The sequence below is a fragment of the Oncorhynchus mykiss genome, chromosome 3 (assembly GCF_057628025.1).
Source record: "Oncorhynchus mykiss isolate SJ-2025 chromosome 3, ASM5762802v1, whole genome shotgun sequence".
Lineage (NCBI taxonomy): Eukaryota > Metazoa > Chordata > Actinopteri > Salmoniformes > Salmonidae > Oncorhynchus > Oncorhynchus mykiss.
The window spans coordinates 61633391-61648221 of record NC_143024.1 but is presented as its reverse complement, the minus strand read 5'-3'; the positions used below and the strand labels follow the sequence as shown (position 1 = coordinate 61648221).

Genomic DNA, 14831 nt, shown 5'->3' with positions numbered 1-14831 from the left:
GATGAACTAATTAGCTAATTAATTAACTAATTAGCTTGAGAGCAAACCACCCTCACACCACCCTTACAAAAAAGAAAACATGTCAAATTTGCAGTTTCACGTGTGAAAAATCGTATTTTCACATATGAAATACAGTATCTGTTTTCACATGTTGAGCATTTGTGGAACCATATTAGAGTTCACATGTTAACACCACCTTTTATTAACATGCGAGGAAAATGACATGTTTTCGCCTTACATGTGAATTGCAGTTTCACATGAAATTTGTGGTTTCACATGTTAACTTTCACGTGGAAATTGGATATGTAGTTTCACATGTGAAAAACAACCACATGTAAAAATCGAATTTGCAGTTTCGTATGTGAAAAACTTTCACGTGATTGTTTCACATGTAAGAAAACTCCAATGTTTGTATGCAAATTAAATGTAAACAAACATGTTTAAAACAAAAATGTTGATATCATGGATGGTTATTCCATGCATTCTTAGCGTAATCTATGGATTTAAGAGTGGTTGCATTTCTCCAGCCCCATCCCTCTGCTTTTTACCGAAACTGTGGCGGGGATACACTTTGTTAATGTTTCAATTAAAGATTGCGGCTTAAAACACCTTCAATAGAGTAATAGTGTTATTATATGGTGTAATCCTCTATTAAGTGAGTTACTTTTGCACCATTAATATCAAGCAAAACTTCTGAAGTCGAGAACAACATTCTTCGAATTGCCAACAAAAATAATGATACTGAAAGCAAAACATAAACCCCAAAGTATTAATAGCAAAACCAAATATTGCAAGGAAATACTTTTTAAATGTGAGGGTAAAAAAAATTGTATTCAGTGATAATTAAATAAAAAAATATATAATAATAATGATAACGCAATTAAATATAACGCCTCCCTCTTTTCTGCTATTTTTTGTTGTTACCCTGGCCTTTGCTTTCGCTGCCTTTTTGAAGTTTTGTCACATTCATTCCAGCAATGTATCACCCTGCATCCCACTTCTAGTTTGCCTCTGAAGCTAAGCAGGTTTGGTTCTGGTTGGTCCCTAGATGGGAGACCAGATATAGCTGGAAGTGGTGAACATAATCATGTGAAAAATAATGTAATGTGGGGAGAAAACAAGTGAGAAATTCACGTGTCCAAAAACCACGTGAATGATTTCACATGTACAAAATATCCGAAATTATTAAAAAATAATAATGTTTTTATCATTGTTTTTTGATTAACAGAAGTCCCCAGGTGTTGATAATGAGGTATTAACATGGACTGATGTGTGTGTTTAATATATTATTGATGTGTCAAAGTGAGCCACACATATGTCTGTGGAAGCTGAGCCATGAATTATTTATGCGCTGCCTTAGAAAGCAGATGACAATCGAATGAAAAGCGCCTATTTTTGGAGATTCTCTACAGACTTTTTTTGCCATTCCTTCAGACAAAACCCATGGCGACCAGAATCTAGGACAGTGAAGTCTTATGCGATGTTTGAATTTAGCATTCCAAAAATGTGCTCCCCCTTTCTTTCTGTATGTGTTTTTGGGCAAGCGCCAGGAAGCCAGACCCTGCCAGTGCTTGTTGTGCCACATTTCCTCATCAGAGGACGCCCCCCAGTCTCCTACCATCATGCCCATGAAGAAAACAAAGCTCTGGGCTCTGGGCTCTGAGCTCTGGGAAGGAACTCCATTTCCTCCCGCATTAAAAACCAGAGAGCTCGGTCACACAGCCCATTCTCTATTCAACCCCATTCTATGCAACTACGATGGTGCCGGAGGGGAGGGCTGCCGTCTTATCGGCTCTTAACCAACCGTGCTATTTTGTTTGTTTTTTCATGTTGTTCGTAACTTGTTTTGTACATAATGTTGCTGCTACCGTCTCTTATGACCAAAAATCAGAACTGCGAATGCTCACGTCAAACTGGACGAAGAGTTCAATGAGTCGGACGGGAGGGATATAATACAGACACCCGACCAGGCCCAGATCCCCGTTATTCACTGGAGAAGGAAACGCAGATTTCGCGGAAAGAGATCAGGGTGCCTTGCGAGGATCAGGTGACGAGTGGCTAATCTGCCATTGCCTTCCATCCTGCTGGCTAATGTTCAATCGCTGGAAAACAAATGGGACGAGCTGAAAGCATGTATATCCTACCAACGGGACATTAAAAACTGTAATATCTTATGTTTCACCGAGTTGTGGCTGAGCGACGAGATTAAGAACAAACAGCTGGCGGGTTATACACCCCATCGGCAGGACAGAACAGCAGTCTCTGGTAAGACACGGGGCGGGGGCCTATGCATATATGTGAACAACAGCTGGAAGTCTCAATGGTTTTGCTCGCCTGAGGTAGAGTATCTCATGATAAGCTGTAGGCCACACTATCTACCTAGAGAGTTTTCATCTGTATTTTTCGTAGCTGTCTACGTACCACCACAGACAGATACTGGCACTAAAACCGCGCTCAATGAGCTGTATACAGCCATAGGCAAACAGGAAAACACTCATACAGAGGCAGCGCTCCAAGTGGCCGAGGACTTTAATGCAGGGAAACTTAAATCCTTTTTACCTCGTTTCTATCATCATGTTAAATGTGCAACCAGAGAAAAAACGAATTCTCAACCACCTTTACTCCACACACAGAGACACGTACAAAGCTCTCCCTTGCTCTCCATTTGGCAAATCATAAATCTATCCTCCTGATTCCTGCTTACAAGACAAAATTCAAGCCGGAAGCACCAGTGACTTGGTCTATAAAAAAGTGGTCAGATGAAGCAGATGCTAAACTACAGGACTGTTTTGCTAGCTCAGACTGGAATATGTTCCGGGATTCTTCCGATGGCATTGAGGAGTACACCACATCAGTTACTGGCTTCATCAATAAGTGCATCGGTGACGTCGTCCACACAGTGACTGTACGTACAGTACATACCCAAACCAGAAGCCATGGATTACAGGCAACATTCGCACTGAGCTAAATCGGAGAGCTGCTGCTTTCAAGGAGCGGGACTCTAACCCGGAAGCATATAAGAAATCCCGCGATGCCCTTCGACGAACCATCAAACAGGCAAAACATCAATACAGGACTAAGATTGAGTCACACCGGCTCTGACGCTCGTCAGACGTGGCAGGGCTTGCAAACTATTACAGACTACAAAGGGAAGCACAGCCGAGAGCTGCCCAGTGACACGAGCCTGCCTACCAGACGAGCTAAATTACTTCTATGCTCGCTTCGAGGCAAGTAAGACTGAAACATGCATGAGAGCATCAGCTGTTCCCGGACGACTATACGATCACACTCTCCTCAGCCGATGTGAGTAAGACCTTCAAACAGGTCAACAGGTCAACATTCACAAGACCACAGGGCTAGATGGATTACCAAGAAGTGTACTCTGAGCATGCGCTGACCAACTGGCAAGTGTCTTGACTGACAGTTTCAACCTCTCCAGTTCTGAGTCTGTAATAACAACATGTTTCAAGCAGACCGCCCAAGAATACTAAGGTAACCTGCCTAAATGACTACCGACCTGTAGCACTCACGTCTGTAGCCATGAAATGCTTTGAAAGGCTGGTCATGGCTCACATCAACATCATTATCCCAGAAACCCTAGACCTACTCTAATTTGCATACCGCACCAACAGATCCACAGATGATGCAATCTCTATTGCACTCCACACTGCCCTTTCCCATATGGACAAAAGGAACACCTATGTGAGAATGCTATTCATTGACTACAGCTCCGTGTTCAACACCTTAGTGCTACAAAGCTCAACACTAAGCTAAGGACCGTAGGACTAAACACCTCTCTCTCCAACTAGATCCTAGACTTCCTGACGGGCTGTCCCGAGGTGGTAAGGGTAGGTAACAACACATCCGCCACGCTGATCCTCAACACGAGGGCCCCTCAGGGGTGCGTGCTCAGCCCCCTCCTGTACTCCCTGTTCACTCATGACTGCACGGCCAGACACGACTCCAACACCATCATTAAGTTTTCTGATGACACAACAGTGGTAGGCCTGATCACCGACAATGATGAGACAGCCTATAGGGAGGAGGTCAGAGACCTGACCGTGTAGTGCAAGGACAACAACCTCTCCCTCAACATGATCAAGACAAAGGAGATTATTGTGGACTACAGGAAAAGGAGGACCAAGCACACCCCCATTCTCACCAACGGGGCTGTAGTGGAGCAGGTTGAGAGCTTGGCGTCCACATCACCAACAAACTAACATGGTCCAATCACACCAAGACAGTCGTGAAGAGGGCACGACAAAATCTATTCCCCCTCAGGAGACTGAAAAGATTTGGCATGGGTCCTCAGATCCTCAAAATGTTTTACAGCTGCACCATCGAGAACATCCTGACGGGTTGCATTACTACCTGGTACGGCAACTGCTCGGCCTCTGACCGCAAGGCACTATAGAGGTTAGTGCGTACGGCCCAGTACATCACCGGGGCCAAGCTTCCTGCCACCCAGGACCTCTATACCAGGCGGTGTCAGAGGAAGGCCCTAAAAATTGTCAAAGACTCCAGCCACCCTAGCCATAGACTGTTCTCTCTGCTACCTCATGGCAAGCTGTACCGGAAGCACCAAGTCTAGGTCCAAGAGGCTCCTAAATAGCTTCTACCCCCAAGCCATTAGATTCCTGAACAGGTAATCAAATGGTTACCAAGACTATTTGCATTGCCCCCCCCCCCCCCCCCCCCCCCCCCGCCCCCAGAACGCTGAGTGTTGTATTCGGCACATGTGACACATACAATTTGATTTGATGATGGAGAACTACATATAATATTACATATGCTGCTACCATTAGAGATGGTGTATCATGCTGCTGCCATTAGAGATGGTGTATCATGCTGCTGCCATTAGAGATGGTGTATCATGCTGCTGCCATTAGAGATGGTGTATCATGCTGCTGCCATTAGAGATGGTGTATCATGCTGCTGCCATTAGAGATGGTGTATCATGCTGCTGCCATTAGAGATGGTGTATCATGCTGCTACCATTAGAGATGGTGTATCATGCTGCTGCCGTTAGAGATGGTGTATCATGCTGCTGCCATTAGAGATGGTGTATCATGCTGCTGCCATTAGAGATGGTGTATCATGCTGCTGCCATTAGAGATGGTGTATCATGCTGCTGCCATTAGAGATGGTGTATCATGCTGCTGCCATTAGAGATGGTGTATCATGCTGCTACCATTAGAGATGGTGTATCATGCTGCTGCCGTTAGAGATGGTGTATCATGCTGCTGCCATTAGAGATGGTGTATCATGCTGCTGCCATTAGAGATGGTGTATCATGCTGCTGCCATTAGAGATGGTGTATCATGCTGCTGCCATTAGAGATGGTGTATCATGCTGCTGCCATTAGAGATGGTGTATCATGCTGCTGCCATTAGAGATGGTGTATCATGCTGCTACCATTAGAGATGGTGTATCATGCTGCTGCCGTTAGAGATGGTGTATCATGCTGCTGCCATTAGAGATGGTGTATCATGCTGCTGCCATTAGAGATGGTGTATCATGCTGCTGCCATTAGAGATGGTGTATCATGCTGCTACCATTAGAGATGGTGTATCATGCTGCTGCCGTTAGAGATGGTGTATCATGCTGCTGCCATTAGAGATGGTGTATCATGCTGCTGCCATTAGAGATGGTGTATCATGCTGCTACCATTAGATATGGTGTATCATGCTGCTGCCATTAGAGATGGTGTATCATGCTGCTGCCATTAGAGATGGTGTATTATGCTGCTGCCATTAGAGATGGTGTATTATGCTGCTGCCATTAGAGATGGTGTATTATGCTGCTGCCATTAGAGATGGTGTATTATGCTGCTGCCGTTAGAGATGGTGTATTATGCTGCTGCCATTAGAGATGGTGTATTATGCTGCTGCCGTTAGAGATGGTGTATTATGCTGCTGCCATTAGAAATGGTGTATTATGCTGCTGCCGTTAGAGATGGTGTATTATGCTGCTGCCGTTAGAGATGGTGTATTATGCTGTGGCATTAGAGATGGTGAGATAGAGAACCATTGGGGATCCCAGGCACGGTAAAGGTTAAACTACATGATAAGGTGTTGATTGGCTACCAGCGGGACTGGACCCTTACCTCTTTCCCCACCTCCAGTGTCAAACCCTTTTAGCCATATCAGAGCAGAGCTTATCCTCACTGGAGTGTCTTCTCCTCGCCATGGCAACAGAGCTGACAGTGCAGTAAAGCAGTGTCTTTCTGCAGGCTCCTAGGCTCCCTTGGGGCTCTCCCACCACATCATTGTGTGTGTGTGCGTGCGTGCGTGCTCACATGCACAACACCAGTTCAGCAGACCTGTGCCTGGTGAGAGGCTGCCCTCTATTACACTGCCTGTCTCATACCCTTAAGAGAATCATCTCTTAAACGTAATTACATTTCTGCATCAATGCACATGAATAAAGCCTGGTGAAATTTCTCTGAGGGCCCATATTAATCAAAATATGTATAGTTATACCAGTAGATCATAGTCTTTTTGTGATTTTTTAATTATTGATATTTGAGTAGCAAAATTGATGACATATTTCCTCTGAATCTAGGTCTGATGTTGCCCGCCGCGGCTGAATTTCTGCCTGCACAGCCATTGTGTGCGAGCCCAGATTCTGGAGGAGAATGGAGCATGCATGCTTGACTCTCCCTCCTCCAGGCCACGTTGTTTTCAGTGGCCTCTAATTCCTTCTAAGAGCCTCTGTTACAAAGCGGAGCAGGAGTCGCTCTGCGTCTGTTCTCTGTAGGCTGCTGTGCTGTGCTTAGTGTGCTGTGCTCCCTACAAGCTGATATCTGCTCTGATTCTGAGGCAGGCAGTTGCACCTCAGGCCCCAATCACTAGTACTGAAGACCAAAGCAGCGTGAGATGCTCATTAAAAATACATATTCACTGCTTAGAAGAGCATAAATCAGGAGCATGTTGAGCTACAAATTATTTTTGTGTGTAAAAATGACAAAACAAACCAAGCTACATAGGAAAATCAAGAATACATTTGGTTGCTATAAGATCAAACTTTGTGGAATTTGTTATGAATTCTTTTTATGCATGAATGGCACACTGTCTGAATGAGGGATTGTTTGTGGACCTGTGTTCCACTCCGGTGCTCAAGGTGACTCCAATAACACCCCTGGCAGCTGACCAGTGAGTGAAGTCAACAGCTTGGACAGAATTCTCCAGTCGTCCAATGACATGCCGACGGCAAATATTGATCAAGATGATGTAGGCCTTAGCAAGCAAAAACAAAACAAGCCAGTCAACTAAAATGAAATGAGCAATTTGGGGGATGCAGGCTAATCATTTTGGTACACTTCAATGCTCAATCAGGTCTATTATTTCCCTGGAAGATCGTATCATTGGCAGATATCCCTCTTAGGTTGTCCACTCTGAGTCTCCTCTTTTCTTTCAGATTGTGGTTTGAACGTCCACAAGCAGTGCTCCACTATGGTACCCCGCAACTGCGTGCCAGACCTGAAACACGTCAAGAAAGTGTACAGCTGTGAGCTAACAACTCTGGTGAAAGCTCACAACACCAAGCGACCCATGGTAGTGGACATGTGCATACAGGAAATTGAATCAAGAGGTGAGCAGAAGATAGATGGCCATGGCTCTATTAAAATACTTGGAAATTACACCATTCACTCCCTCTTTCCTTTTCAGGAAATGTTATATTTTGAGAATTGCAACGGAATTGTAATGTAATGTGATGGACTTGCACACAAACACAATTCAGTGTAGGTAGTAGAAGGTGAAGGACGAATGATTGTAGCGTTGGTCCTATCCATTGATATGACTTGGAGAGCTGATGGGAGGCCTGGTAATTGTACATGTGTAATGGAGTATAGTTTACTGTGTTGCTGCTGCTGCCTCAGTTGATTGCATTCCAGTTGAATCACTCAACGATGTAAAACCCTCATTTCTACCTCATTGTCTAGCCCGGTAATCTACGTCTGTAACTAATGCTATGTTTGATTTATGTCTTTATTATTTTGTCCAATGGTGCGGAAAACTATTTGCATCTGCCCATGTTATTCCCTGCGTGCTATTGTAGACGTTCTTAATTTCTCATGCATATTGAAGAGCTGTTAATGACATTCTCTATGTTGCCCAAGGTGACCGCCGAAGGTGAATTTGCCTCTATTTATTTTGCTCTTGGATGCCTACTTCAGTCCTATGTTGTGTTATGTAAATGCAGAATTTTTCATGAATCCCTCTCTATCCCTCTGTCATAGGTCTGAAGTCTGAAGGGCTCTACAGAATGTCTGGATTCAGCGATTCAGTCGAAGATGTCAAGTCGGCATTTGACAGAGGTGTGTCTTCTTTTGACACCCCTATCCTTCTGTTCGGGTGTTAACAAACCCCTCGGGTGCCTCTCACAGTAGCGTGCTTGTCAGCTCTTAGCGCCTTCATGTGTGCTCAATGTGATGGTTTACATTGAACTAATCTTTGAGTTAAATGTTGGCAATGCGATGTGTTTGCATATTTGTGATTAATGGGAAAGTGACACATTTGTGGAGGGATTCATCTCCATCTGGAGAGCATGGCTCGTCCTGACACGGTCCACTCACAGGATTTACAGATAGGGCCATGGGCCAGCTCTGGGGATGGCAAATTATTGGACTAGTTCAACGGCCGTTATTGGACTAGTCCAAAGGCTGTAGCTGACCGAAATGTAATTCACCGTAGTATTAAACCTCCAACTTCATTTATCTACTCCAGTTAAAGAGGTAGTTAGCCTGCCTCGTTCTCTGCCCAGTGCAGAGTGAGTTTAGAAATGGATTGAGGGCAACCCTGGAGCTATGGGCTGAACCTTAGCTAGACCAGTGTATGGGAGATCACCTATGACAAGAGTGTCATTCCAGCTCACAACACTGTGATATGTAGACCCTCAGAATTAGGCCATGGCCTGCTCTGGATACTGTGTCGGACTCAGGAACAGTCGGAGGAAAGCAGGCCAGGCGAGTCAAAGCAGAGGACCAGCCACAATCCCTTTAGTCCTCACCTTACACTACACCACAAGCACACCATGCTGATTGAACTCAATTTCCTTGAGTTCAATCAGCAAGACGAATGTAATGCAATGTCTTATGCACATCCAGACAGTTCTTCCCTCTTTTCTAACAAATGTGTTATATCTCTTCACAGATGGTGAGAAGACAGACATCTCTGCAAACGCTTATGAAGATATCAACATCATCACGGGAGCACTTAAACTGTACCTCAGGGATTTACCCATTCCTGTCATCTCATACGATGCCTACCCCAGGTTCATTGAGGTTGCAAGTGAGTTCAACAAAAGCAGCTTTTTCCTCTTCTCTGCTGGTTAAAACCATGTATAATTGTTTCAGTCACGCACCAGCACCACGGAAAATGTACCATGCAAGAAGAACTACCATTGGTGTGCCTTTTCATATATGTGGTTGAATTATGTAAATCCCTCAACATTAAAGCCATGATGCATTATGGAAGCATTCAGTGAAAATGTATTCAGGTCTTCCTTTTTGCTCTGTGAGTGTTCAGAAATGGTTCTGCAAAATAGGTCATGATGTTTTTGAGTTTTCATTGTTGTGTTTACTGAATTTCCACTATTTATGTATCGTTATTAACAATCCTGGGCATTCAGTGGAGAATGTAATGTACTTTCATGCAGTCCACATAAAATGAGCATCAGATGCTTCTCTCCCTTTGAAGTTCTTATGGTTCTGTTTTAGAAAATGACTTGTGTGGTAATCAGTTATATCGACTTGAGTGCACTCTGATGTGAAGGGGAAAACCCTTGTTCCATGTCATTTCGCCAAGCCATGACACCCACCATCTCAGATTATTCTGAAATTCTTTCTGTAGTTAGAAACAGGTAAGATTCACATTCCTGAAACATTATTTTGTTGAAATTAAGTGTTATCTCAGATAAATTAAGCTAATTGATTGCACCCAAATTGTCAATTTTAATTTATACGATTCAGATAATATTCAATAAATATAGTACCCAACATCCGATTTGGACCAAACTTCTTCCTACCAATGCGTAAGACACAATGAATCCAAAATAATAGTCAAAAGCCACCCACTGACGCCCACACCCCATGCCAACCCCACCCCAACAACCAGTATACAGAATCAGTTCTCTATGTTTGTCAAGTAGTATAACGCCACGGCTTGGAGTATTGCTTCTCCATACTATGAAATGTATTCTCTGTGAATCTGGTGGGTTTTTTTCATTGTTCAGAGAAATTAGTAATTGAAGTCACTCACATTATTTACCAAAAAGTAGTGTGAAAATACCAGGTTTTGACCACTAGATGCCACTGTATCTGCTATACAACCACACTCTTTTATCCAAATACTGGTCTCGTTTGTTTTATTCAATAGTTCACAACATTGCCTTTGCAACTTTGGGTAGAAAACCAATAGATTTGCTTAATGATTAAAATAAATAGTGTGGTCATCCTCACAATTCAAGCCAGTCCTCCATGAAAGCAAATTAGTTTGTTCTTCTTTTACGCTGTAACCTGTGTCCAGGAAATGTCCCCTTCAAAAAGGTCTGGATTAGTTACTGTTAGACCATTCCTGGTGAACAAGCAAACCATTAGGCTACAGCAGTTCTAATGGTTTCATTGTTATGGTCTCTAATGGTCTTCAATGGTAAAAGGCCCAAACACAAATAGTAAATCATTTCAGTGAGAACCATTGAGCACGGATATTGCTATGGGAGGTTTTGAGAGTGTCTTGTGAGAGTCTGTAGACAGAGAGACTGCTCTGCTTTCACCCCGTGCTTCTGTTTGCTTCTCAGAGCTGGAAGACCCAGAGAAGCAGCAAGAGGCCTTCCGTGAGGCTCTGGAACTTCTGCCTGCAGCACACAGTGAAACCCTGAGGTACCTCATGGTCCATTTAAAGAGGTAAGTTATTGACACCCTCTAGCTTCTCTACAAAACAATGTGTTACCCTGGTGATTTGTAAGAGCATGCTTGTTTATCTCAGACATATGGTTATAATTGAAGGCTCAGATTGTTAATTGCTTCTCCTTGATGTGCCTCTTCTACAGGGTAACGTTGAATGAGAAGGACAACCTGATGAATGCCGAGAACCTGGGCATTGTTTTCGGGCCCACCCTCCTGCGTGCCCCAAACCTGGATGCCATGACAGCACTCAACGACATCCGTTACCAACGGCAGGTGGTGGAGTTCCTCATAAAAAATGAAGACATCCTCTTCTGAAAACATACATCCATTCTGCTGAGATATGGAAGGAAAGAGACACTTTTTTTTGTAAAATGGCTTGATGCTGCCTAATCACTTTTTTTGTGCAAGGACTTGAATAGTAAGGAATCTTTGTATTACATTTGTTATATATCCATTTCCACTTCTAGTGGATTAGCGCTGAACCACACTTTTTCTTCCCCTGTAACGGGTGTGGATGATGATGTACCTTAAACTTGCATGTCTGTCTCCCCATTTTTGTCGGGGCTTGTGTAGAACACTGATGGACCAGACTTGGCCACGTCTTTATTTTGTATAGCTTTGTAGAAGTAACCCAGCATGTGGTAAAGATTGTGAAACATTGTTACTCTGCTATTATTTGTCCTGTAGATGTACAGTACCTCCCGCCCGGTTGCCTATTAGGCAATTGTTTTTGTGAAACATTGTATACCTGGATGTGAAATAGACTACTGTATCTTCTCTGAACCTTTGTAATGATCTTTGACTGATCCTGTCTTTTTTGCCTTTTCAGCTGTTTTATATGCAAGTCTTCTTTAGGGGAAATTCAAAGCCTCTTTCAATCAGAAAACAAGTAATCATTGTACTTTTAAAACTTTATTGCATTCAAACTACTACATTTGTGCAGTTAATGTTTTTTTATTGTAATATTTGTTTACTTAATTTGCTCATGTACATTTTAATTTATTAAACCTTGCTTTCTGAAAATGCACTGGTATGGCCTGAGTCATCGCAATTGTTCCAGTAACAATGAAGCTGTTGAATAAGCATTTATTGCAGTGCATGTTCATTTTAGAATATGGTAAAATATGTCCAGACACCAGACATTGAAGTACATGGCATGCTACATTTGCGTGCACTTGCAAAATGACCTTGATAAAGGGGGCTGTTCCTCTCAATCTGCATATTGAAATGAACAGGCAGTGCTATAGACAGCCCAGGCCCCACATGACCGTGTGCAGCGTCCCCTCAAACTATGTGTCAATCACAATGATTCGCTCTGAGATTAAAACAAAACCCACAATACCTTTAGGCACGGCCTTCTCTCCATCCAGATTTTTAATTGCTGGATACATACGCAAACATTGTCACTTGGGGTTTATGCATTTTTAGGTTTAATTAACCCACAAGCAATTTCTTTCCACACATTTTCCAAAAGCCAGTAATGTCTTATCTTCCTTACTCACAGCTCATTATAAGATCAAAGTGTACCCTTGCATTTGTGCTGCCAGTGAACTAAAGCTGTTGTTATTTTGGTTCATGTGTTTTTCCTGATTGATTCTACTATAAAATAGGATCAATGAGTTAGCCAGCTAACTTTAATAAGCAACCATAAAAAACGTTTGATTTTCTGATTCATTAAGAAGGCTAAACAGTCAGGTCCATAATTATTGGCAACCTTGATAAAGATGAGCAAAAATGACTGTATAAAATAAATAATACAAATACTGAGCTATGTTGTTTGCAAAAAAACTACATGAAATTAGAGCTCTTTGACCATGCACACCACTGGTGGGTTTGGCGTTCAAAAATAGAAGCATATGAAGAAAAGTATCTCATACCTACAGTAAAATATGGTGTTGGTGTCTTTGATGTTAACGTCAACTTTACCAAGTAACAGGACATTTTTGGCCAAAAACCTGAGTGCCTCTGCCAGGAGGCTGACACTTGGCCGCAAGTGGATCTTCCAGCAAGACAATAACCCCAAGCACTAATCAAAATCCACAAATAAATGGTTCATTGACCATAAAATCAACATTTTACAATGGCCATCTCAGTCTCTGGACTTGAACCCCATTGAAAACCTGTGGTTTGAATTGATGAGGGCCGTCCATAAGCACAGATGAAGGACATCAAGGATCTGTAAAGATTGTGTATAGAGGAATGTTCTAACATCCTTTACAATATGTTCTCCAATCTCATAACGCATTTTAGAAAAAGGCTCAGTGTCGTTCTCCTCGCAAGGGAAGGGTACTAGAGTATTGAAAACAGGGGTGCCAATAATTTTGACACCTATCTCTTTTAGCACATTATTTATTACTTGTTAAACAAATGTTCTTTCACTGAGCAATTGTATCAGTATAAAATAATATAATTTCCCAAACAATTTTTGCATTCAATATTCCTCACTATTTATATGATTTATTTTATAAAATAATTTTTGCTCATCTTTATCAAGGGTGCCAATAATTATGGACCTGACTATATATGTGTTTTGGTTGTTGAGTCAATTAGAGCATGTCCATTTTAAGCTTAACTTTCTTTAAAAGTAAAAGTTCATTCAAAAAATATTTAGGCAAGTTAGCTGGCTAATTCCTTGATCCTGCTTTGTAGTATACCCCTTAGGAGATCTCACTGACCATGGTTTCTTGGTGGAGAACCACAGCCATCCTGAATGACAGCATGTGAAATCCCATGATGTGAAATCCCATTAAATGCTCTGCCATTGTTCTCGTAGTGGAAACACTAAGCATTTAGGCTGGATTATAAAAAAACGATCAAAACGAACCTGCCCCAAGCTTTTCTGTGTTAATCACCTCATGCTTTTTTAATGCTTTCCCATTTTATACTCAAATCTTTGTGGCTACTGTATTCATATTTCAGTATGATTTATACCTGTTCAGGAACTCTTGACGTCTTTATCGCTGGGGTTTATCATTTACATTAGGTTTGAATTAATGGTGAAATAATGCAGCTCTAGTTTCGGTTGATTGGTCAACAAAATTGTAATTTCTTGTTATTCTATTTAATTTCAGCGTTTTTATTATGCATCTCTATTAGCTGCAGCCAGTAGCCGACCAAACCAAGAAACCCATGTAAATGTTCAGACACACTGCTGTGACAATGTTATGACAGACCTATCTCCATGCAGATCAAATAGAATTTGCTAAATATACCATGGGATGGCTGATTCATATGCACATTAATGAATCTAAATGTTTTAGTGCTTCTGATCCATGAGATAACTGTCTTCTCTCTGTTGATTGGATGAAGCCGTGTGACATTTTGTCCTGCATAGGCTGACCTACATTTCCAACTGCTAAAATATGCTGAAATATTCAGTTCAGCCATGTGAAGTGGAAAATGTATGTAATGCTTGTCCCAGATACGGTAGTCGTATATTGAGTTCTCAATGTGGACATTTACTATATTTTTCTATAGCCTATGTCACTATCATATTGTAGAAATTTGGGGACATTTTTAAATAGCATAGGCTTACATGAAATAAAATTGCATCACCAAATATCCCATACTATACAGCCATGGCAACCCTTCCCCCATCCATCATACCCATAAAACAAAACGTACATGAAACAATTGACCTACTGTAAAATACCCTTACAACATCAAAAAGCTCTTAGAATAGCTTTAATTGTAATTCATGTTAAATTATAGAATATATTGATAGTAAATATAATTTATCTTCAGAACATTAAACAATACACATCAAACTAAAATGCTATTTTTGGGGTTAAATATTGTGTCAAAATATCCCAGTAACACACTCCGTGGAAAGTGTAATCCACATAATCTGGTAGGGAGCAGAAACAGGCAGCGGGAGATGCTCAATGCACTGCCACGCCGAGCAGATGCTCCACAGACACCA

General features: G+C 42.0%; 1 protein-coding gene across 6 annotated transcripts in view; it reads left to right on the top strand.

Annotated features, from left to right (window-relative positions):
- LOC110520122 (N-chimaerin) overlaps positions 1 to 11932 on the top strand; it is a 46926-nt gene extending 34994 nt beyond the window's left edge. For 5 of the 6 annotated variants that reach the window (XM_090229800.1, XM_021597197.3, XM_036974450.2 and 2 more), the window contains 5 exons: positions 7420 to 7593; positions 8243 to 8320; positions 9156 to 9293; positions 10801 to 10906; positions 11053 to 11932. In XM_090229800.1, the coding sequence (XP_090085926.1) occupies positions 7420 to 7593; positions 8243 to 8320; positions 9156 to 9293; positions 10801 to 10906; positions 11053 to 11224 (668 nt within the window). In that variant the 3' untranslated portion in view covers positions 11225 to 11932. Of the gene's footprint in view, positions 1 to 1681; positions 2266 to 7419; positions 7594 to 8242; positions 8321 to 9155; positions 9294 to 10800; positions 10907 to 11052 lie in introns of those variants that run through there. The other variant, XM_090229803.1, reaches the window with a different exon arrangement.
- Positions 11933 to 14831: the final 2899 nt, after the last annotated feature.